This window comes from Aythya fuligula, chromosome 3 (genome assembly GCF_009819795.1).
Source record: "Aythya fuligula isolate bAytFul2 chromosome 3, bAytFul2.pri, whole genome shotgun sequence".
Classification (NCBI taxonomy): Eukaryota; Metazoa; Chordata; class Aves; order Anseriformes; family Anatidae; genus Aythya; species Aythya fuligula.
This window is the reverse complement of record NC_045561.1, coordinates 44,977,205-44,999,528: the sequence shown is the minus strand read 5'-3', so window position 1 is coordinate 44,999,528 and position 22,324 is coordinate 44,977,205. Positions and strand designations below refer to the sequence as shown.

The window sequence follows — 22,324 nt, the reverse complement described above, 5'->3', positions numbered from 1 at the left end:
CGGTCATAGGATTTCAGTCAGAAGTACTGGGTAAAGCAGGACTGGTTGTAGCAGGTAACAGAGCTGAGCCATGGAAGATCTTGGAAGAATGGAAGAAAAGGAAAAACATACATAGTGAAGGAACACAAATCAGAGAGGTTAATTATAGTGGAGGAAGGAAAAGGACAGGAGGAGAAAGCAGTCTCAGAAAAAAACAAGTATTGAGAGCTCTGTGGGAAACAGATCAATGTGCAGTACAGAGGGAGGCCAAATGCTTGTCTCAAAAGGAAAGGTCAGCAAAGAGAGACATTTTAAGTGTTATTTGTTGCTGAACTGTGGTGGTTTCACACTGATCACCAGCTAAAATCCACTAAACCACTCTCTCACTTCCCCTTTTTAGAGGAAAAGAGGGAGAAAATACAATGAAAAGAGGCTAAGAAACTGAGAGATAAGGACAGGGAGATCACTCACCAATTATTGTCATGGGCAAGACAGGTTCAATGGGAGATTAATATAATTTATTGTCTGTTACTAACAGACCAGAGCAGTGAGGCTCTAAAAGCCAACTAAAAGCCAACTAAAACCACCTTTCTCCCATCTACCCACTTGTACCCCTGGGAAGTGCAGGGGAACAAGGAATAGTGGATGTCAGTCTGTAACATTTTATCATCTGCCACTCCCTCACAGTCACTCTCATCCCCTGCTCCAGTGTGGGGTCCCTCCCATGGGATGCCATCCTTCCTGAGGTGACCCTACGTGGGCTTCCCACAGGCTGCAGTTCTTGAAGAACTGCTCCAACACCGGTCCGTCACTCACTGACCCAGCTCTGGCCAGTGGTGGGTGTACAGTGTGGGAGGGTGTCTGAGGTTCCAGTAACACCTCTCTAAAACCGCTGGAGAAAGTGCAAATAATGGAGCAGACCTTTGACTCCAGGTTGTGCTGGTCAGCTTGGACGGGTAAGTAGTATCTGTCAGCTGTAGAACTGGCACAAAATAGATTTCCTCTGGACAACTGACAAAAATTGACCATTTTTGATTACTGCAACAGGACCCAAATCCATTCCTGTAGCAGTGATTCCATGTGCTGGCCGTTTCTTAAGGCTTGTATGACTGATAGAAGAATGTCACCGTTATTTTGGTGGCTTTTTTTTTTTTTTTTTGGTCTGTACTCTTCCCTTCTGATCCCTAGACAGAAACTCATTTGCCAGCTTAGACTCTTAGCATGCTGATCCCTTTGATTGGGCAGTACTGTGTGGATCACACTAGATGCTTTCATGGTTTCATTGAACCAAATAAACTTTCATTATGCCTTTTGGAAGACCTATGATACCACATACAGCAGAGATTTATAGCCTGAGATAGCATGGTTCTTTTGATCATAACATCATGAGAAAGTTCATGTGATAACTGAAAATAAGTTAATTGTATTTTATAAACACATCATTTAAATTGCAACTGGGAATTAAGAATGAAGCTTAGTTACTCATGGTCTTGTTTCAAGCCTGACATTGAATCTTATAGACTCTTGCCATTTAAATCAATAACAGTACATATTTATTACTGAAGTAGAGCCACTCAAAGAACCTTTTCATGTGTTTTTTTTGTTGTTTTTTTTTTTTTTTTTTGATTCCATGTTTCTAAAGTCACACCTATAGACATAAAAGGACAACTAAAAAAGCCCAGTCTATTTAAAAAAAAAAAAAAAAAAAGTAATTTCTCCATTTACATTTATTTTGCAGCACATGATACGGTAAGATAGTCATTTTGTTTTTGTATGTAACTTACAAACAGAAAAACTCTGAGTCCCTTCTAAACTTTTCTATTCAATTTGAAGGTTTAATGGAGGAGTAAAAACGGTAAGTGTTGGCTTTATGTTTCCACACTTGTCTTGCTTCTGACAGGGTTTGAGAAATTAGATCTAAACTACTACTATTCTGCTTTAAAAAGCAGTGGTTTGGGTTTATTTTAACACATTTTTGCACTGCAACTCAAGACTGCCGAGACTGGCGCTGCTGAAGTCAGTCAATGTGAACAGGACAGTTGTAGGGGCACCTGTCCCCGGGGCTGTCTGCTATTTTTAGGGCACCACTGAGGAATTGGACAGAGTGAAGAGCATGCAGTGCCACCTACTGCACGTTTTCTGAAATTGTATCAGCTTCCAATGGTATTTTACTCCATCCACGAGGCAAATTTATTTACACTTTGGGTATAAGAAGCTTATGAAACTCTTTATTATGTATTTGAGTTCTTTTGAAGAAGATTCAGAGGAAGCTCAGCCTGGAAAAATTATAATAAAAAGGCAACACGCAGAGCTACGAATTAAACGTTACGACTCACAGACTTTATTTGTACACATAAAATCGCCTTGAAACCCCCACCGCCTCTGACGCTACCCTACACCTGCAGCATACCGCTGATAAAATTAGCGCCCTAGGCTGGCTTTTAACACTTGCGTGCCGGCTCCGAGAGGGAGCTGAGGGCGGGGGTGAGGGGCAGCCGCAGCGTGTGGGAAGCGCCGCGCTCAGCCCGCCTGGGTCCCGGCACCTCCTGAGGGAGCAGCCGTTACGGGGGCAGCCGTTACCGCCCCGGCCGTTACCGCCGCCCGCTTTGAACTTCCCGCCCGCCCCTCGCCGGCCGCGCTGCCCGTTCGCCGCCGCAGTTTCCGAGGCGCTGCGGCCGGAGGGGCTCGGGGCGGCCGCGGCCCCGCTGCGTCCCCCTTGGGGCTGCCGCCGAGGGCGGCCCCGTCCCGCCGCGCCTCCTTCCCCCCCGGGCCGGCCGCCGGCTCCAGCACCACCCCCGCGGCGGCAGAGGCGAATCTGCGGGCCGCGGGCCGCCGCTAGCGCGGTTTGGGCGGTTGTCAGGGAGAAGCAAGATGGCGGCGGCGGCGGAGGAGGACACGGAGCTGCGGGACCTGCTGGTGCAGACGCTGGAGAGCAGCGGGGTGCTCAACAAAATCAAGGTGGGAGCGGGGGGCGCCCCCGCCGCCCTGCTGATGGGGGCATGGGGGGGCTGCGGCCGGCTCTCGGCTCTACGGCCCCGCGGTGCCGCCGGCTCCCGCCGCGGAGCTCCCCGGCCGCTCGGCCCGTAGCCGGGGCCGGCCGGGAGGGGAGGCCCGGGGCCGCAGGAGCCTGCCCGGCCGCAGCAGGAGCCCGGCTCGGGAGGGGAGCTCACGGCCGCCGCCGCCGCGCGGAGCCCGGAGCCTGTGCCCTGTCGCGCTCGTGGTTACGGCGTGGCCGCAGGAGCTCTCTGGCTGATCTCCTGCTGCTGCCAAACCCGCTGGGAATCATCTGCCGCCGAGTTGTGTGGGATGGGGTCCCGAGGGTTTCTCTCAGCTTCATAGATCATAGAATCGTTAGGGTTGGAAAATACATCCAAGATCATCTGGTCCAAGCATCCCCCTACTACCAATGCCACCCACTAAACCATGTCCCTAAGCACCACATCCAACTTTTCCTTGAACGCCCCCAGGGATGGTGACTCCACCACCTACCTGGGCAACCCATTCCAATGCCTAACCACTCTTTCTGAGCAGCAATGTCTCTTCATTTCCAACCTAAACCTCTCCTAGCACAACTTGAGACCATTCCCTCTGGTCCTATAGCTAGTTATCTGTGAGAAGGGACCAAACCCTAGCTCCCCACAATTTTCTTTCTGGTACTTGTAGCAAAAAGCCACCATGGATAGCTTTAAGTGAGGGTCCTTGATGAGGGTCCTGTTTAAAGATAGCTCCCCCAACCCGTGCTCAAAAGGAACCATGGTAGCTGTGTCTTGGAGGTTTTCTAAAACTGGGAAGTGTCTGGGAGTGCTGTCTGCATATAGGGCATCAGTAACACTATGTTAAGAAACTTTGTTGAAGAACATTGTAGTGGGTTTCCAAGCCTGTAGCCTGGGCTTGCGTCAGTAACAATATGAAAACTGGTTCTTTGGATTCTTCTTCAAGTTAAAAGCTTCCATTAATAACTGGTGTATGCAGGTACTGAAGAATAAGAACTATTGAATCTCCTGCAAGCTCGAGGAGAGAAAAAGTTCAGGTATCAAATCAAAGGTCGTAGCATGTACCCTCAGAACTCTACTTCAAGCATTTCAAAAGGTGAAAGATCATTACAGGTATATCAGAAACATTTGAACAACTGAAATAGTTGATGGCAATGAGAGTATTGTTAGGTGTGTGTATGTGGTCCACTGAGTATTTGGCTAGTTGTCATACTTTTCAATACGTGATTATTAATTTTTTTTGCTCCTGCATTTCCAATGCATAATCATAGAACCACGGAATGATTTGGGTTGGAAGGGACCTTACAGATTGTCTAGTTCCAACCCCCTGCCACGTACAGGGACACCTTCCACCAGGCCAGGCTGCCCAAAGCCCCCTCCAGCCTAGCCTTGAACATTTCCAGGGATGGGGCATCCACAGCTTCTCTCTGGGCAACCTGTTCCCGTGCCTCACCACCCTCTTAGTGAAGGATTTCTTCCTAATTTCTAAACTAAACCTACCCCCTTTTAGTTTAAAGTCACCCTTTGGCCTATCACTATACTCCTGTGATGAGGTCCCTCCAATTTTACCATAGTCTCCCTTTAGGTACTGAAAGTCCTCCCTGGAGCTTTCTCTTCTCCAGGCTGAACAACCCCAATTCCCTCAACCTGTTGTTGTAGCCAGCCTTCTGATCATCCTCATGGCCCTCCTCTGGAGTCATCCTAATGCAACCATGTCCTTCTTGTTCTGGGGGCTCCAGAGCTGAATGTGGGGCTCCAGGTGGGGTCTCAGAAGAGCGAAGTAGAAGGGGACAATAACCTCCCTCAACTTGCTAGCTCATGTAACTCTGTTTTGAGTAGGGAGGGTTTTTTTGTCTAGATAGGTGCCAAAACAGGCCTGTTGGGCCACCTGTTAAATCTTTTGCATGGTGTTAATCAAATATAGCAATAATAAAATGCCAGTAACAACTTTTTATTTTTTTTTAAAAAGCATAAAAGCTTTTTTTTTTTTTTTTTAAAGCATAAGCCCATTAAGAAACTACAGCTCACATGCTCAGTATGACCTAATTCCTGCCTTTGTGCAGTATGCATGTTTTTGAACTGCTGGTGACAGCTTGAGTTTCATGTCAATATTTTATTATTGTAGTCTTCACTATTCTCTAATATTAAAAGTGTGTAGTATCCAATATGGTGTATGTTATCCTCCAGGCAAACTAGCAAATGATTTACAAAAATACAATCTGCCTCCTATTTGCCAGATTCTCTCTCTCTTTAATACTGAGAGTTACTGTTTAATAATTGGTAGGCTTATGGTTAATGCTACTCATTGAGTGAATTTCTCTTCTTTTCTTAATTGTAAACCTTAATTGACATACTAGTTTGTTGGCTGTCTGTTGATTGATAGCATTAATGATTTAGAGAAGTTGTTCTGCTGGTACATGACAAAGAGCCCTTTGTCTTCCAGAAGAACTTACGGTGAACGAGTCTCCTGAAATGGTTAGTTTTTAGTTTAGGTTATACCATGCATTTAAAAAAAAAAAAAAAAAAAAGCCTTTTGTTAAACTAAATTAAACATAGTTGTTCTCTGTGGTATTTCTTTATCTACTGTATATATGTCAGTATGTTTTATTAGGTTGTAGAACTGAGAGACATCTAAATATTATTGAAACAATTGTTTATTTTAATACTTCAGGATGAGCACTGGCCATTTTTTCAAAATGGATGAGGCTAGAAAGCTAACTAAAAAATTTGAGCTCCACTGAAATAGATATATTAAACAGAAAGTTACATGACCGAAGTATAGCTGTGAGGTGTGAGGTACTACAGGTATAGGCAGCTTTGGAAGGATTAGAATAAAAATGGAGTGATTTCAGTGGGTAAAATGTATCAGGCTGTCAGTGTATTATACATTTGGGAACACATAATTACTGGGTAATTTTTAGCAAAGAACTGATGGTGCATTTGTTCTCTCATAAAACATGATTTTGTAATGAATTACAATCGATCAGTTTCCTATTTTGAATTAATTTGGGTACACATTGGTAAAGATGTAAAATATTTAGCTGGAAAAGAAAAAAAAAAAAAACAAAACAAAACAGTTGTACGACCACTTGTGAAACTGTTCAGGGCTTGTCTATTTACATTAGGCTTTAAGCATTGGAGTATTTAATGAAGTCATATTGTGAAAACTGGGAAATGTGTAAATATGTTTGCCACTTGCAGTTGAGAATTTCCAGCCTTTTCTCTAAGCTGCAGTGTGTGTGCGTATATACACACAAACTGTGTACATATATATGCTGCCTATATACATGTATATAGCACTTAATGGACTGAATCTGATGAATAAGACTGCTTCCTAATGAATTCTGTAAACATATAAAATATAATTCTGGATATTTGTATTTCTGTGAAAATAATCACTGATACTGTAAACGTGATGCATGCTGTACAAATACAAATGATCATCTGTCTTGAGGAGCATGTGATTGTTCTTACAGAGAAGTTGTCATGAAATCACAGAGTCATAAACGGTTTGGGTTGGAAGGGGTCTGAAAGATCCTCTGTTTCCACTCCCCTTGCCATGGGTAGGGACACCTCTCACTAGGTCATAAGCTAAGGAAGAAAAGCCTTTATGCTGCTTATTGTATTGCTTTGTTATTTTGTTTTGGTGTGTACCTTTCAATCTCTTTCCTTCTGGAAAATTAAGTTTATGTCACCCGAGTTTTATAGCATCTCAGGAACTTGCTATTGCTAGAAATATGAGGGGAAAAAGCAATACAAATGTCATATGTTTGGTAATGCTTTGTTTTGCCAACTGACACTCTTCTTGCTATTTTGGTTCAAACCCTAGACAGTTGAGGTGCTGGCAGATACTGTGTTGTAAGATAGAATAAAAATACTTTTTTTTTTTTTTTTTTTAACGAGCTGTTGGGTAGGTCAGTTAAATTGTCATATTTGTTTTCTCATCTTCCTTCTAGTATTTTAAAAATACATTCCATGTGTTTTAAAAGCATAATGCTTTTAAATGTCTTTGAATTATTAACTGTCGTGGTCAGTACACTGCACACTACCATACACCTGTTTTGTGCCTGTTTTTCTTAAAGCAATTCATATCCAAAAATCACTTCATTTCTTTGACTCAATGGGTTTGGTTTTTTTTTATGTAACATCTATTTCTTGTTTTTAGAGGTTAAATAAAATATGACCATTTATAATGATTTCAGATGAAATGAAATTCAACTTTTAAATATCAGTATGGTCCTCGTAACCTTGGGGATGTATCCTGCCTTCAGGAATATGAGAATGAGGACTGCATGTGACATCCAGAGTAAGCGCATGATAAACACAGGTTCACGTATTTAGGGTTTATGGCTCATAAGCTTTTACTGCTTCCTCTGTGGTATGGATTCTCCATCTTTCTTTTTCTACCATTCTTCATCTTTTCAGTTACACTGCCAGCAAGTTTATCTGGCTTAGCCAGGGAGGGCTGCTGTGTTGAAGGGTTTGCCACTTAAGCAGACAAAGAATAGTCATGGAAATTACTGGTCCCGCTTAGGGGTGAGGACCTCACAGACTTTGCAGCTGGGAAGTGACAGGACAGAGGTAATAAAGTTGCTTTTTCCAGTCTGGTCCCAGCTTTGGATATGGGCTGGTACAGGCTTTTAGCCTGGGGTGATCACTTCAGACAGCTTGATGTTTTGCCTGCTCTACAGAGGCAGATAACACTGTTTCTCCCAAGGTATGTGACAGCTATTTTGGAGTTAGGAAGTGGCGACAGTGAAAGTGAGGCAGGAGGGTGCTCACAGCAGCTAAATTTCATGTGTGCAAAAGGTTGTTTGAGCCTGTGCATCTGTGGAGTGATTTCACAGCACTGGAGCAGATGGCAGCAACACAGCACTGCACTTTGTCTGGAAGATCCATAAACAGTTATCTCAGTAGTAGTGCGTTCTTTTACCATGTGAAATCTTACGCTACAGTTATTCATTGCCCTAAGCATGTACTGAACTGTACCATGTTCTCATGAGTGCATTATTGTTAACAATGTTGAATGCAACCTTGCAGAAGGAGAGTTTTACACCTCCAGCAGGCTATTTGCAGACCTCTGAGGTGAATTTATTTATTTATTTATTTTTAATTAAAGCATAACATTAAATAAACATCTTTTTTTAGCAGTTGGTAAGAATGTAAAATGTAAAGTGATTTTGTAAGAATAGTATTAAATTTAATAGCTTCTAAGATTATTTGCTGATTGGATGCTGTACCTCAGCACATGGAAAAAAAAATGAATTGCTGTATATGACCATTGCATACAACTGATGAGCATTTTACTCTTCTTCTAATGAGAAATCTTTCACATTTTTTTTGCATGACTCTTTCCTTTAGAAAGGTGTCCAAAGGGAGTTACTTCTAAGTTGACTTTCCTTTCCTAATAAACATGAGAAAAACTAGGCACTCTTCAAAATGTTCTTAATTTTAGTTATGGAAATTGGTCTTTCTTTGCAAATCTTTCTTCTTTGCTCTTGACCAAAATGACATACAGAGTAACTCAGTCCTTTATATTTGATGCAGTGTAATCTACTGTCTGCTTAAAAATGTCTAATTAAGGGTTGATTAAAGTGGTAAACTACTTCATCAAATGTAATAATATATGTGTTTGTTTAGTATGTTTAGTGAAAGAAGCAGAGAAACTGCAGTGTTTAAAAAATAGACTTAAGCTTAAACATTCAAAGCCTTCTTTAGAAGAATTGTGATCCTTGACGTCGCCTCAAAGTCAGGCAAAACCTCAGTACAGAAGTATTTGAATGGCTGGAATCATGTTCTTTTCCTTGAGAAATGTTGGTTATTTGTGTGTGATCTGACGAGAAATAATAGGAATTTGTATATTTTAACATTAACTTTTTAAAATGTATTATCATAAGCTATTTGTTTGTCTTTCCTGAAAGAATTGTAAATTAAGGGTAGGTGTTTCAAAGCTGCATGAAAAAGCTGGATTTCTAACTCTCAGATAAAGGTAACAGGAGGTAATACAGGTAATCTGGAATCTTTTTGAGCACAAAGAAATAATTCAGGAAGTCTTGTATCGAATCCTCCCCTCACATACACACACCCCATTGCTTCTCTGGAAACTTTCTCAAACTTTCTCACCCTCGAGTCACATTGCCTGCAATCTTAAGTGTCTTAATTGCACTGATGTAGATTACAATCAATGCCAAGTTGCTTGAGGAGAAACAAATAGATGTTAAGATACTTGCCAGCTCTTTGCATTCTATTTGCATAGGGAAAACAGTGCTTGTGGAAATGCCATTCCTTTTTTTCTTTTATTTGGCAGGCAGAGTTGCGAGCAGCTGTTTTTTTGGCACTAGAAGAACAAGAGAAAGTGGAGGTAAGAGAATTTAAAAAAGTGTTTTCAGTTCAGCCTTCCTGACAGTTCTTAATGTAGTTCTGAATTAAAAATAATAGCTTTAATACATTATGTTTGCGAAATGTGTCAAGAGAAAATTATATATTATTGCATAAGAGCATAAAGGAAACAAAGCAGGGACCGTCAGGGTGTTTCCCAATATTTAGAAATAGGAATCGTCATATAGACTTTACTGTAAAACTATAGCTTTAAGTAATCGTCTTTGCTGCTTTTATATTGCTTCTGTCTAGTTGATCAGAATAACTTATAGATAGTAAAATCAAGAGATAGTAGAATCAACAGAAAGGTAGATTTTGGTACAGTGTATTACATGTGACAGGCATTACATGGAGTAGTATACACCAAAACAACCACTTGCTGTGATTTTTAAAACTTCTTAGAAGTACAAGGGTATTGTTAATTACCATTTGGTTTTTGCTTTTTGACAGAACAAAACACCTTTGGTAAATGAAAGCTTGAAAAATTTTTTGAGTACAAAAGATGGTAAGTTCTTTGATTACTATGGCTCTCAAAATAATAAAATAGTAAACAAAGGATTAAATCTTTTATTAGCAGTGCTATCTTGATGCTTTAAAGTATGTGTTTATTCCTGTGAGATAAATGTATTACTACTCCAAAATAGAATACAGTCTAGAATTTTTAATGTTGCTGAAGCTGTATTTTTAACTGAGGTGACCAAAGTTAATATTTCATGTTGAGTTGTGATTTTGCTATCTCAATAAAGCCCTTCTAGACAGTAAGCAATGAACACAGACTGTAGAGGTACAGTAGTGAATACATATAGGAGTGTTGAGGGATTTTTGAAACAGCAAGGAGGCCATGACTTGCTGCAGCTGAGCAAACCAAGCTACCAGGACGACTATGAGAAGTTCCCATGACAATGTTCCCACATCACCCGATTGAGGAATTTAAAAAATATTGTTGCCAGCAGCTGGCTTCAAGGACAAGATCTACATGACTGCTAATCACGAGGGGGTTGTTTTCTTGCAGGTGGGGTTGTTTTCTTGCAGTTGTTTGTCTGAGTGCTTTTTACCAATAATCTTGTGTGAGATACTATCTGCCCCTGTTAAGTTTGCTACAAAAGTCAGGCTATTCAGGTAATAAAGGGAGAGCGTGATCTGACCATACCGGTGTCTGTCGTGTTTTTGGCTGTTCTTCCTGCAACATAGGAGAGGAGCCAAAACAACGTTTTTAAAGCCACTGAACAGTTAAAAAAAAACAAAAAATAATCATTAAGGCTGAGTTTTGTAAGCTATCTCTATTTATGCTCCTGCAGTATTGCTGACTTCAAATAATTCAGATACAACGGCTGAGATAGAGATTAGGTAATTAGCACACAAATTATGAAGTGGATGCGATGTGAGTTTGTGTAGTCAACTGTGGGATGGTAGCTTGCTGAATGTCTAAATGATACCTGTAGAAGTGTTGATTCAACATAGATGTTCATCCTGAAGCCATATACGTGCTATATTTTTGAAGTAATAATTGTTGCTGTCTGGTGTATTTTTACCTTTCTCATTTACTTTTTAGGTCGCTTGGTTGCAGGTCTTGTTGCAGAATTTCTACGTTTTTTCAATCTTGATTTTACGCTGGCTGTTTTTCAGCCTGAATCAAGCACAGTAAGATATACTGTTTTTACTTGTACGATATGCTGATTGTTTGGAGTGCATGGCACTGAATGCAGAAGCTACGGTAGATTTGTTTAAGCCAATCGCTTGTGTTTAGTCTAAGAAATTTTTCATATTTAGTCTACAAAAGGTATGCGTTGCCATAGATTTCCCAGGAAAACATGCCAATAAGAATGATCCTTGCCTTTCAAAAGTCAATGCTTGGCAATATGTTAAGTTTAAGTTAAAAAAAAAACAAAAACAAAAACTTTTGTGAAACCCTAGAAGAGTATATATGACAGAATACTGCAACATTTTTTGTCGGTAATCTCACAGTGTCATATTATTGACTTAATATTGTTACATGAAGGTTTAAGTAAAGTAAGTAATCTACTCTGAAAGAAATTTCACTGAAACAATGAACTTTTATGAAGTGATTGTTTTTAGGTTTTTGATATTGAGGTAGTTTTTCTGTTATGTTTATTTTGTTGTCTCTTCGTGATACAAACGTTTTTGTAGTAAATTTTGGGTTTGAAACAGTTTGACTTAACTGAAGAATTTCTCTTTACATTTCAAATGCTTGTTTTTATTGTTATTTTCACTTAAATAGTTAATTTATTTTTAAAAAATAAAATCCATTCATTGACTTCTTATTTGAACAGTGATTTTCTTTTTTTGTCATTTGAATTGGATACTGATTTAATTGTTTTAGGAAAAAAATACTGCGGAAATGCACTGAGTACAGTTTAAATCAACTGGTGTTATAATAAAAAATAATTTTGCTGTTTCTCAGAAGTCCATGTGTCTTTTTAGGGGCTTAACCGTATAAAATCCTATACACTCTTGTTCTTTGCCAAATAATCTTTAGCTGTATGTATTACATTAGGACACATCCGTGCCAAGATTCAGATTCATGCTACCAAACAGAAACAGTCATGCTTTCTCTCATGCTGCTACTTGCTGTTGGGAGGAGTGCTTTGTTTGCAGCATGAAGGCATCTTATGCTCTTTGAAATGCTTTCTTTTTCTAACAAAAGCATCGTCTTCAGCTGTTGCAATGTTTTTCTGAAACTTGGCCAAAGTTAAGCAAATTGGCCAAGACTGCTGTGTATAATGCTGAAAGGTTTTACTTTGCCTTCATGTACTAGTCCCTGTCTCTGAGCAGTGTATTGCATTGTCTTATACTCTGTGTTTCAGTGTGTTTCTGTATTTAAAACAACTTCAGATGGTCAGTGATAAATTCACATACAGATCAGAAGTAAATGATTTAAATAGGCTATCACTTTATTCTATGTGTAACAGGAAGTCTTAAATAATGACTGATTATTCAGATTATTGCTATTTTTTAAATAAGACCAACAAGCTTTAGGAGTTAATAGAAAATATATGTAGTGTTTTCAGACAGTTATTTCTGTGTTGTGAGTTACTTTTATTTTTTTTTCCCTAGTTAAATGGCCTGGATGGTCGAGAAAACTTAGCTCGAGATCTGGGAATTACAGAAGCAGAAGGTACTGTGGGTGGTCCCCTGTTGCTGGAGGTTGTTAAAAAATGTCAGCAGAAAAAGATTTCAGGCAGTGGAGAAGTAAGTAGTTATATGTAATTTCTTTTTTCATAATCCTTTATTTTCATTTCAGTTAAAAAAAAAAAAAAAAAAAAAGAAAAAAAATTAAGAGCGCTTGGCTACTGTGAATTGTTTCAAGTCTTTACTATATGGTTAGTATAGAATGAGAAGCTTTCAACATAGCTTATTGCAGAAACACGACTACCACTATTCTGTTACTTCTAAACCACCCCTTAACTAATATTCCACAGCAACATACTAGCACAGAGCGAATCTGGAAAAATGATACAAAACATTTTGCCACTTTTTTTCCTATTTCTTTTGTGGTTAGATAACATCTTTAGCTGTTATGTTTTTTTATTCTTGGTGTACTTCTAGACTTTTCAGGTCTTATTAAAATAAAAATTGGTTTTGCCAAAGCTTTATAGCTCTTTTTAAGACAAATACATAATTTTAAAAATAAATATATGGAAGTACTGAATTAGCTGATAGCAGTGAGAGTAATATTTTAATATAGTATAATAATAAGTTGTTAATTAAATGAATGAAATCCAACAAATAGCATTTTATTAGTGTCTGTAGTGATTGTGGTTTGAAAGAAAATCCTGTGTACCTGAGATGCAGTTGATACATTAACCAAAGCTTAAATTTAGAAGCAGTTGTCATAGACTTCCTAACATATCAGCGTAGTGTCACAACATGCTTACGATATGATGGTATTATGGCATGAACCAATATATTTGAGTAAGTATTTGTGTGAAACGTTTTAGATTGCTCCAGTTCTAAGTGACAGCCTGTGCTCCACATCAAAATCATCAGATGGAAGATCAAATACACACCCCATACCAAGTAAGGTAAGATTATTTAAATAGAATGACAAAGCTATATAGCATACAGGAGATGTGGAAGTTAGGACTCATGGAACTCCAGGTACAATTTCATTCACTTAAATGATCAGTGGATTTTTCTCCATTTCTCTCTACCACTAGTATTTTATTTCTGTGCTCAGATGCGTAAGATTTTGTAAATGGAAAAAGTGTTTGGATTAGGTGGCTGAGCCGGTAAAATGCCCGAAAAGAGAGTATGTTAGCTAATGTTTTAGACATTTCTTTAGAGGAAGAAATAATATACAAGTTGTTTCTGAGCAGCAAGAAGAATGGATCAAGGCTTCTTACAGAGTAGGCCCTATATTTTGGCATGCAGCAGCAGCTGAGGTGGTGATCAGAACATTTTAATTTACATGCTTTTTCTAATGTGATGAGTTTCCAAGTAGAATATTAGTTCCAACAAGTTGGTATTTATGATTCTGCTTTTTATACCCATCTTCTTTTGCAAGTGCATCATAATTCCATTGAAGTGGGAGACAGACAAATGTGCTCAAAATGCTTTTCATATGTTCCAAAATCCTCGGTGAAAATATCTTCTCTCAGAAAGAGGCAACAGTTAGTTTCTGTATCAATATCTGGTTTAAAAACAAACAAACAAACAAACAAAAAAACAGCAACAGCTCTTGTTTGGACAAGTTAACCTCTAAGAATAAGTAGTAGATATCTTAATGGGACTACAGTTCTTCAGTTTTCCTGGTTCTCTCACTCTTTGGCAGCGTAATGGAAGAATATTATGCCTGTGCACCATACTTGGGGTAAAAGTAATGCAGGAGGAAGAAATGTTAGCAAGTCCTGGTTGTAACAAGGTGAAAGTTAGCTGAACAATGTAGGTTTCCTGTTGGAAAATTGAAAATTTCTGGTGGATTTTCGGCAAATCTGAGCTGAATTGGCTCTGGTTGTGACTCAGCAGCCAATAGGTGTCATAGAAGGGATCGTGTAAGAAGAAACCAAGACCACAGCTCCTGGCAGCAGAAAGAATGACATTTGTTTAAGTGCAAGTGTGAAACCACATTCTGATTTATCTTATTAACAACATTAGACTGAAACCCAAAGTAGGCACTTTGCTCATTGAACCATTAGTCATGCTTAGCTTACCACTACAATTTGAAAGTAGTTATTTCCCTTTAATAAAGCTTTAGGATATATGAATTCAAGCAAAGATCAACTGTTGTGCTCCCAGTTTTTCAGGTAAGATAGATGCAGCTCACTCCCTCAGGGCCCAAAAGAGAAAAGTGGCTGTAACTTCCCTTGTACTCTGATCAGGGTATTGCTAAACTCTTAATTTTCAGCAATTCCGTGTCTCAGGGACAGGGAATTAGAAAATTGTAACTACCACTTGCAGGTGTAAGTACTACTTCTTGTCCTGGAAGAACTGAGCTGCTGCCAGCAATCAAATGTGGTTCTGTGACTGAGGTAATATGATCTTGGTAGGCCTTTTTAAACTTCCATGGCCTGCGTTTTGAATTGACTACTTTAGCCATCTACATTTACTTATTTATTTTTAAGATGATATAATTTGCTTGAGTTTAATTTATTTTGAAGATGATAGCTTTAATTCAATGCATTTTTTATAAAGAAGTTGGAAAATAACACTAAGAAAGCTTCACTTAACTTTCACACTTCAAAAAAAAAAAAAAAAGTATTCAAAGCTGGAACTTAAGAAGCAGCATGCATGTAGATTGCCTTTTGTGATGAGTGACATCTTTCAAAATAAGTTGCTCTTATAATAGAGCTCATCTAGATAGAAAAGCTATGCAGAGGGTGGAACAAATTTTTTTAAAGGCAGCAATATTAAAAAAAAAAAAAAAAAGCACCACTGTCTAAAGTGGTAGAAACAGCTTTTTTCTGTTCTATGATTTCTGATGATTGCAGGGGAGTACTAATAAAATCAAAATAACCAATGTCGGTTGGTATATATTATGCAACTGCTTACAATATTTTAAGAAATAAGTTAGTATGTTTTTTTTTCAAGAGAAATTACTTTTCCTTTCTGTGAAGTCTGTTTTCTTTATCTTTCAAGGTTGCTGAAAGCACTCAAAGTGATACAAGTGTCTCATCAGGGGAAGCAAGCAAAAGAAGCATTCATTTCCTACCTAACGAAACAAAACTAGATCCTCAGTTGCAAAACAAAGACTTAAATACCAAAGAAAAAAGTGACCCAGGTATGGATGAAGATGATGTAGAGGGAGATTCTTTTTTTGACGATCCTATACCCAAACCAGAAAGAACTTACGGCTGGTAAGTGACTTGGACTCTCTACTTGATTTAGGTTTCTTGTGCTCAATATTCTTGAAGACCTTCAAGAGCTAGATGACGTTTGATTATTCATACTTTGTAAGTGCAAGTGTTCAGATCTGTTCTGAAGTATTTTTTTCTGAAATGCACAGTGTCAAGTGTGATCTCTTGAATGTACCTGAGAGAGAAACCTCTATCATTTTAAGGTGCATCAGTTAAGTTGTGTAATGTCCCCAGGCTATTACTTTGGTGGAATGAACACATGAGGTACAGACACCAGTGTTTCTTCCTGCAGCAGAGCTGCAGTTGTGACCAGCACTAAAAGACATCAACAATGAGAGGGATGGTGTTTTGGATATCTGTACAACTTCGCAAGGAGTACAAAAAATCTGGGGAATGTGTAAACAGTAAGCATAAGGAAAGCTTTTTCACAGCTGAGGATTTCCTCTTCACACTGCAGCACCTTTTGCGTGCAGATCTGTTTTCAGCAAATTGTTATTCTTCCTGCATATGTCAATTTTGCAGACCTTTATGAAGGGCATTTTTAATTGGTCTACCGTGGCTGTCTGATTACTGAAAAATACCTTTTGAAAGAATAGCTAGTGATTGAACTGTGCAACTGTTTTTTTTTTTGCTTGTTTTTTAATAAAACTACAGTTTATCTTTGCATTATCGCTGCAGAGTTGTGATTCTTTTGGAGCTTAGTTTAGCTAACTGTATTGAGAAGTGCTAAAGATTGTTTTATGGGGTTCTTTTGATGTGCTTCAGTAATTGGACAATTTTTCTAACAATTGGAGGATTGTCCTAGCATGGTAGGGGCTACCAGAAGAGGCTGTAGTAACATTTGCAAGTCTGTTTCACAGTAGCTCTCCTCAAGTTCACTTTTTCCCAGGCTACACTGATAGTGGGCAGAACAGTATAAACCTTTTTGTATTAGTGACACAGTGGATACTTACCCTTGAAACAGGATTGTTTGGGTACATCACAAAGTAATCATGCTAGGTAAGCTAGGTTTCTGTCCAAAAGATGAATGGACTGTTTGAGAAAGATTATTGATAATTCATTTTTAGTTAGAATAATAGAATATCCTGAGCAGAAAGGGCCCCGCAAGAATCATAAAGTCCAACTCCCATCTCCACACAGGACCACCCAAAAATAAGACCAGATGTCTGAGAGCATTGCCCAAACACTTCCTGAACTCCAGCAGGCTCGGTGCCATGCCCACTGCCGTGGGAAGCTTGTACCAATGCCTGACCACCCTCTGGGGGCAGAACCTTTTCCTAACACCCAGCCTAACCCTCCCCTGTTGCATCCTTCTGCCATTCCCTTGGGCTGTGGATAATTGGATGTCTACAAAGAGCAGAATTTCTTTTTCTCAAAAAGCAGTGATTTTTTCTGTGGATAATACTGTGTGTTACAAATAACCCTATGATAGTAGTTCTTTTCTTTTTCTTATTGGAAATAGCAGGATTAAAATTGCATCTTTAGTGCATTTACTGTTCCATATTCAATAACATGGTTAAGTAGCTGTTAACCAAAACCTAACCTTTGTAGCATGTGGTTGCATTGCCATTAAACATGTTTAAATGATAATTTGTAATATTAAAAATCTAATAATTGAACTTAATCTTTAAACTGAACTATTAAAGGAATTCAGTCCTTCAGATATTGAACCAGAGATTGTTATTGAACTAAAAATAAAATAGGAATTACTGCAAATTATTATATTTGCAGGTCATGGTAGAAGTGTTTCTTAGGTTATTTGTTGATGCAGTGGCCAGGTGGTAGAAGCACAACAGACTGAACATCTTCTGGGTAATACCCATTTCTCATTCAAGCATTTTAATATCACAGGGCAAATTAACTCTGTGGGTATCTTTCTTTAATGCCTACTAAAAAGAACCATACAAGAAAAAAGACTCTTAATTATTGATTAAAATAAGGATTTTCTTAGTGGAGAAACTTCCTACAGAAAAAACGATTTTCAAATTACATCTGTAGTAGAGTCACGGTCTACTGACTAATTTTCACTCATCCTCAGTCCCTGACCTGTTGTTCAAAATTTAAGTGGTAAAATATATGGTATTTTGGTTGTCTAGGTATAATGAACAATTTAAATGATGTTCATTCTTAATAGGAATACAGTCAGAATAAGAGTTCCGGTAATATTAAATGTGAAAATATTGATCTCATTTTTAATAATAGTCTTTCTTTATTTGTAAGAACTATTTGAACTTTGCACTTCGAATATATGAATGGAATGTGTAATAACCAAGTAAACTTTAACTGACGGTGATGAGATCCATCATGCCGTAACAGAGGGTTTTCATTCTGTGGACTGATTGCTGTTGGGATTAATAGTTTTATTAGACCTAATCTTTTAATTGTAAAACAAGCTGATTTAAATACTGATTTACATTTGAATCTTTCTTCTTTTGGCTGTGTTTGTCCATGGGGATAATAAAAGGCTCCTTGATAAAAAAAAAAAAAAAATATATAAATGATGATGCTGATATAGGTGCAGGAGGTCTGTCTGTGATGAAAGAAATCAGAAGTCTTTGCATGGAGAATGTCTCCGTAGGCATTTTGCAGCACTCCGGAATACTTGTTTATTTGGTTTGTTTTAGGAAAACTGAATCCAATAAAGCAGGAGGTCTAGCATCCCTTTCTGATGCACCGCCTCTGAAAAGTGGGTTAAGTTCCCTGACTGGTGCACCTTTGCTAAAGGAGCCTGATGGTAAGCGTTTATGTGGTTTTGTGTTTTGTTGAATGTAGGAGATATTTCCCATAACACAATGAAGGTCTGTACATTCAGATACAAATATGATGTAAGTTGACTTTGTGGCCCCCTGCTGGCTGTAACATGCTTTACAGTCATGCTTATTTCACTGAGTGATGGCATACTGTTTATGTAATGCACCCCAGTGGTAGCATAATAGAGCAAAATTTTTCCTACAGTCCTTTTTTTTTTGTGTGTAAAACAGTTTTCAGGAGTATAAAATCCTATGGTTCGTTTTTAACTGAAACTACTTGGGTCCTTTCTACTGCTGTTATTTGCGCAAGTTCCTTGGAGACACTTAAGGATATTTGTAAAACCTGCTCCTGAATATTGGGATATTGTCTGTGTTTCTTGCTCATGTCTTTAAATGTTAGCACAGTTCAAACCTGAAAATTGAATGCAATATTGTCATGCTATATATATTTTTATATATACATATACATATATATATATATATAAAAATTATATAAGGTTATTATAAAAGACCACTTTCTATAAATGGTTGATGGGTATGTTTAAGTGGGAATTTATTAGAGTCACAAGCCAAATTTCTGTTATAAATGGTTTGGTTTTCTTACAGATTTGAATAGAAATTCCGTTTTGAAAGACCTGCGGTTGGTGAATGCAAAACTGGGATCTTTAGAATTAGGCAAGTAGAAGCAACACGAGCTCTGATATTTCAAACCCTAAGTTCTGGCACAGCTTTATAGAGGAATCTGAGAAGCTGAAAAATACATATTGAACTACGATTTTCAGCTTCTGTTATTCTGTTGAACACCATTGTGAGACTTGCTGGAATTAGGAGCAAGATCCCATATGAAGGAATACAGAGAAGTGAGAACCTGAGTTTTGTGTGCAAATCAGTGTTTCACCCATGCAGCAAAAATTTGATTCATTCCACGCATACATTTTCTAATATCAAGTGTCTCTGTTTCTAATAAAATAAGGATTTTACATCTGTTTAAAAAAAAAAAAAAAAAATAACCAAACAAGTCTTGCTGTTTTTCAGTGGCATATTTACTTGCCCTCCACACCTTTTGAAAATTGTCCTGAAGGCTTTAGCAGCAGCAATTAGATGTGATGCGAGAAATATCAGTTGTCTCCAAATACAGCTGCTAAGTGTTTAAATTTTGTCTTCAGCAACACTGACAATATTCTGGAAGTTTGTATCTGATTTCAAAGCATTATTTCAGTGTGAAAGAGATTGAGATTAATCACAAACATAAACTCGGCTTCTCGTCCTAATCTGCCTAAGTAGTTTGATCTGTTCCCACTATTGCTGTCCATAAAAGTATGTGTCTCAGTGCAGGAATAGATTCTTCTCTTGCATTTTATGAAAAAAAAAACTCATTTGATTAATACTATTTAAAAATTCTATAGGAAACGGAGATGACGATGAGTATGCTGATGACTTCAACAGGTAAGAGATGTTATTGCAGTAACTTAATATTTCAAACATTATAAACATATATATATCTATTGATATATTTACATTATTTCCATAATATTTCAGCCAGTCATGATTGCTGGACTCTGCTAGTATCTCTGAACTCCTTTAAATTTCAATTAAAAATAAACTTAAAAGCCAGATGCTAACTTTAAGATGCTCTCTAACTTCAAGTTGCTTTTTTAATGGAAGTTCTTTTCTTGAACTGTGTACTTGACAATGTTTTAACATTTTAACTAATGATATTAGGGAATTAATAGGGTGAATGCTGAATTATTCCAGTATAAAATAAAGCTTTATGAATAGTCAGTAATAAATATTTAAGAGCTTCATCCTTCTAATGCAAAGATATTAGTGTTGTAAACTGCAGGATTACAGGCTTAAGCCAGTATTTATCATGGCTTCATCTAGGTAGAAGGACTCTGATTATTACTTTTTTTTTTTTAATAATTTCATATTTAACTTGCTAAGGAGTGAAATCAAAATCAAATGTCAAGTATAAATTATATGAAGATGAATGTAATGCTTGGATGTTTGAAAAGAAAGTTTTAATTATGGTTTTCTTTCTAGTACTAGCCATCGCTCAGAGAAAAGTGATATCAGTATTGGCGAAGAAATAGATGAAATTTCTGTTGAAACAGAAGACTTGAATGCCAGTGATAAAGTATGATTCTTTTAAATTTTTTCTTCTTTATACTCTTCTCATCTTGTGTTTTTAATTTTTAATCCCTTGTGAAAGAATGTACTGTTACATATTCCAAAGTTATGTGTTGAAGTTGTATAATCTATTATACTCTGTATTTTTATACCTAGTATCATGTTATATATACTTAGTATCATGTTAGATACTATACTGATTTAAAAACAAACAAACCAAAAAAAAAAAAAGCAACAACAAAATTGTTCAGTAGTACAACCCACTCTATTTCAAGGCAAGTAAAATGGATTTGAGACTGAGTTAGTATCCAGCAAAGGAATGCATTATCCCTTTATCTCAGGATCTATCTAAGCACCTCCTGGTGTTAAAGTCCCAGTGAAAGAGCTTGAGGCCAAGAGGATGGGGTGATAATATGAAGGACTATATGAAATAATGCTTGTTTTTTTCTGTGCTTTCTGAGTTTGTGATTTCATTGATTTTTCTAGCTTGAAGACATCACACAAGACCACACCATTTCTCAGTTAAGTGATGTTGCAGATTATCTAGAAGATGTGGCATAGAACTGAACAGCAAAAACGTTTCATTGTGCTGGACTAGAAGACTGCTGTGGACTGTTAATTTCAGACAATCACTTTTGCTGGAATGTCCACTCCCTATTTGTGCCTTGTTTCAAAAAAACTGTAGGTGGAGAGGGCTTTTAAATATTCTTAACCAGAACTAAATGAAACTGTGTTCCTGTTTGAGTCTGATATTAGAATTATTTTCTTCATTTGGTTCAGCCAAATCTATTACAACAGGAGTTGGATTTTCCAAGCAGAATGTCCATTGCTGGCAATGGGCATAATAAAAAGCAATGCATCAGAGAACATCTACACAGAGGCATATGGCTTTATAATGAATTTTTTTTTTTTTTTTTTTTTTTTTTTTTTTTTTTTTTTTTAGAGATAACCAAAGCAAGAACCTTCAGAGGTAGTGCTTCAAACTTCTCGTAGTTTTTAACACAGTTTTTTCGAGTCAGCATGTCATATACTTACAGTAAATCTAGCCACAATACCTAGTTGCTCCAGACTTACTTGAAACTACAGTTTTTCAGACTTCTCTGAAAGTCAGACTTCTTTTTAAAGTCATATCAAGTTAAGCATATCTGAACTCTCAAATCTAAATTTAGCTAAATTTAGTACTAATCTGAACTCCAAATATTCTTGTTTAGATACGTTTGTCAGACCATTGATGGCAAGACCTAAGCTGTTATGTATGATAATTTCATTGATGTTACTGGTTGTTAAATCATGAAAAGTAATTCTGGAAGGATCCACAAATCATTAACTAAATCTTCCTGATTTTTTTTTTTTTGTTGTGTTTTTAATAGTGTGGTAATGATTTGTGGAGCTTTTGTTATTGAGGGCTCTTCCTTTGCTGTAAGCACACTTTCATTCTTGAAAATCCTTGTACAAAAACGAGCGAGCGCCAAAAAGTGAAACCACTAACTGTCTGTTTTTCAGATTCTAACTGCTGTACGGAAGTAAATCCAAAAAATTAAAAATACGATACCGAAGATGTTATTGACACTAAGTTCTAGCTAAGAGCAAATTTCTGTATTTTCATTGTAGTTTTGCAAAACAGGGTCAGTAATGGAAACATTGACAGTTCCTTAATGATACTATTGTGCACGGCGCTGCTATAATATATAGGTCATGGACATTTAAAATACTGAAACTAGACTTCGAAATGTGCACTTTCTGAACATTGTGAACACGTTTGGAAAATATACATGTACAT

At 37.6% G+C, this 22,324-nt stretch overlaps 1 protein-coding gene across 1 annotated transcript; it reads left to right on the top strand.

Annotated features, from left to right (window-relative positions):
* The first annotated feature begins 2,843 nt into the window (after positions 1-2,843).
* On the top strand, positions 2,844-21,427 carry CEP43 (centrosomal protein 43). The gene is made up of 12 exons (XM_032185731.1): positions 2,844-2,937; positions 9,280-9,333; positions 9,801-9,855; positions 10,903-10,991; positions 12,426-12,560; positions 13,310-13,393; positions 15,447-15,664; positions 18,289-18,398; positions 19,021-19,089; positions 19,821-19,860; positions 20,458-20,551; positions 21,031-21,427. The coding sequence occupies exons 1-12, from the start codon at positions 2,851-2,853 to the stop codon at positions 21,103-21,105; spliced, it is 1,110 nt and encodes a 369-aa protein (XP_032041622.1). The 5' UTR covers positions 2,844-2,850; the 3' UTR covers positions 21,106-21,427.
* The last annotated feature ends 897 nt before the right edge of the window (positions 21,428-22,324 follow it).

What these genes read in the sequence shown, in the direction of transcription:
- CEP43 (XM_032185731.1), top strand. Translation starts at nt 2,851, where the DNA reads ATGGCGGCGGCGGCGGAGGAGGACACGGAGCTGCGGGACCTGCTGGTG. An exon ending in AGATTTCAGGCAGTGGAGAA is followed by an intron (nt 12,561 to 13,309) that starts GTAAGTAGTTAT and finishes GAAACGTTTTAG; the next exon opens with ATTGCTCCAGTTCTAAGTGA. An exon ending in CACACCCCATACCAAGTAAG is followed by an intron (nt 13,394 to 15,446) that starts GTAAGATTATTT and finishes TTATCTTTCAAG; the next exon opens with GTTGCTGAAAGCACTCAAAG.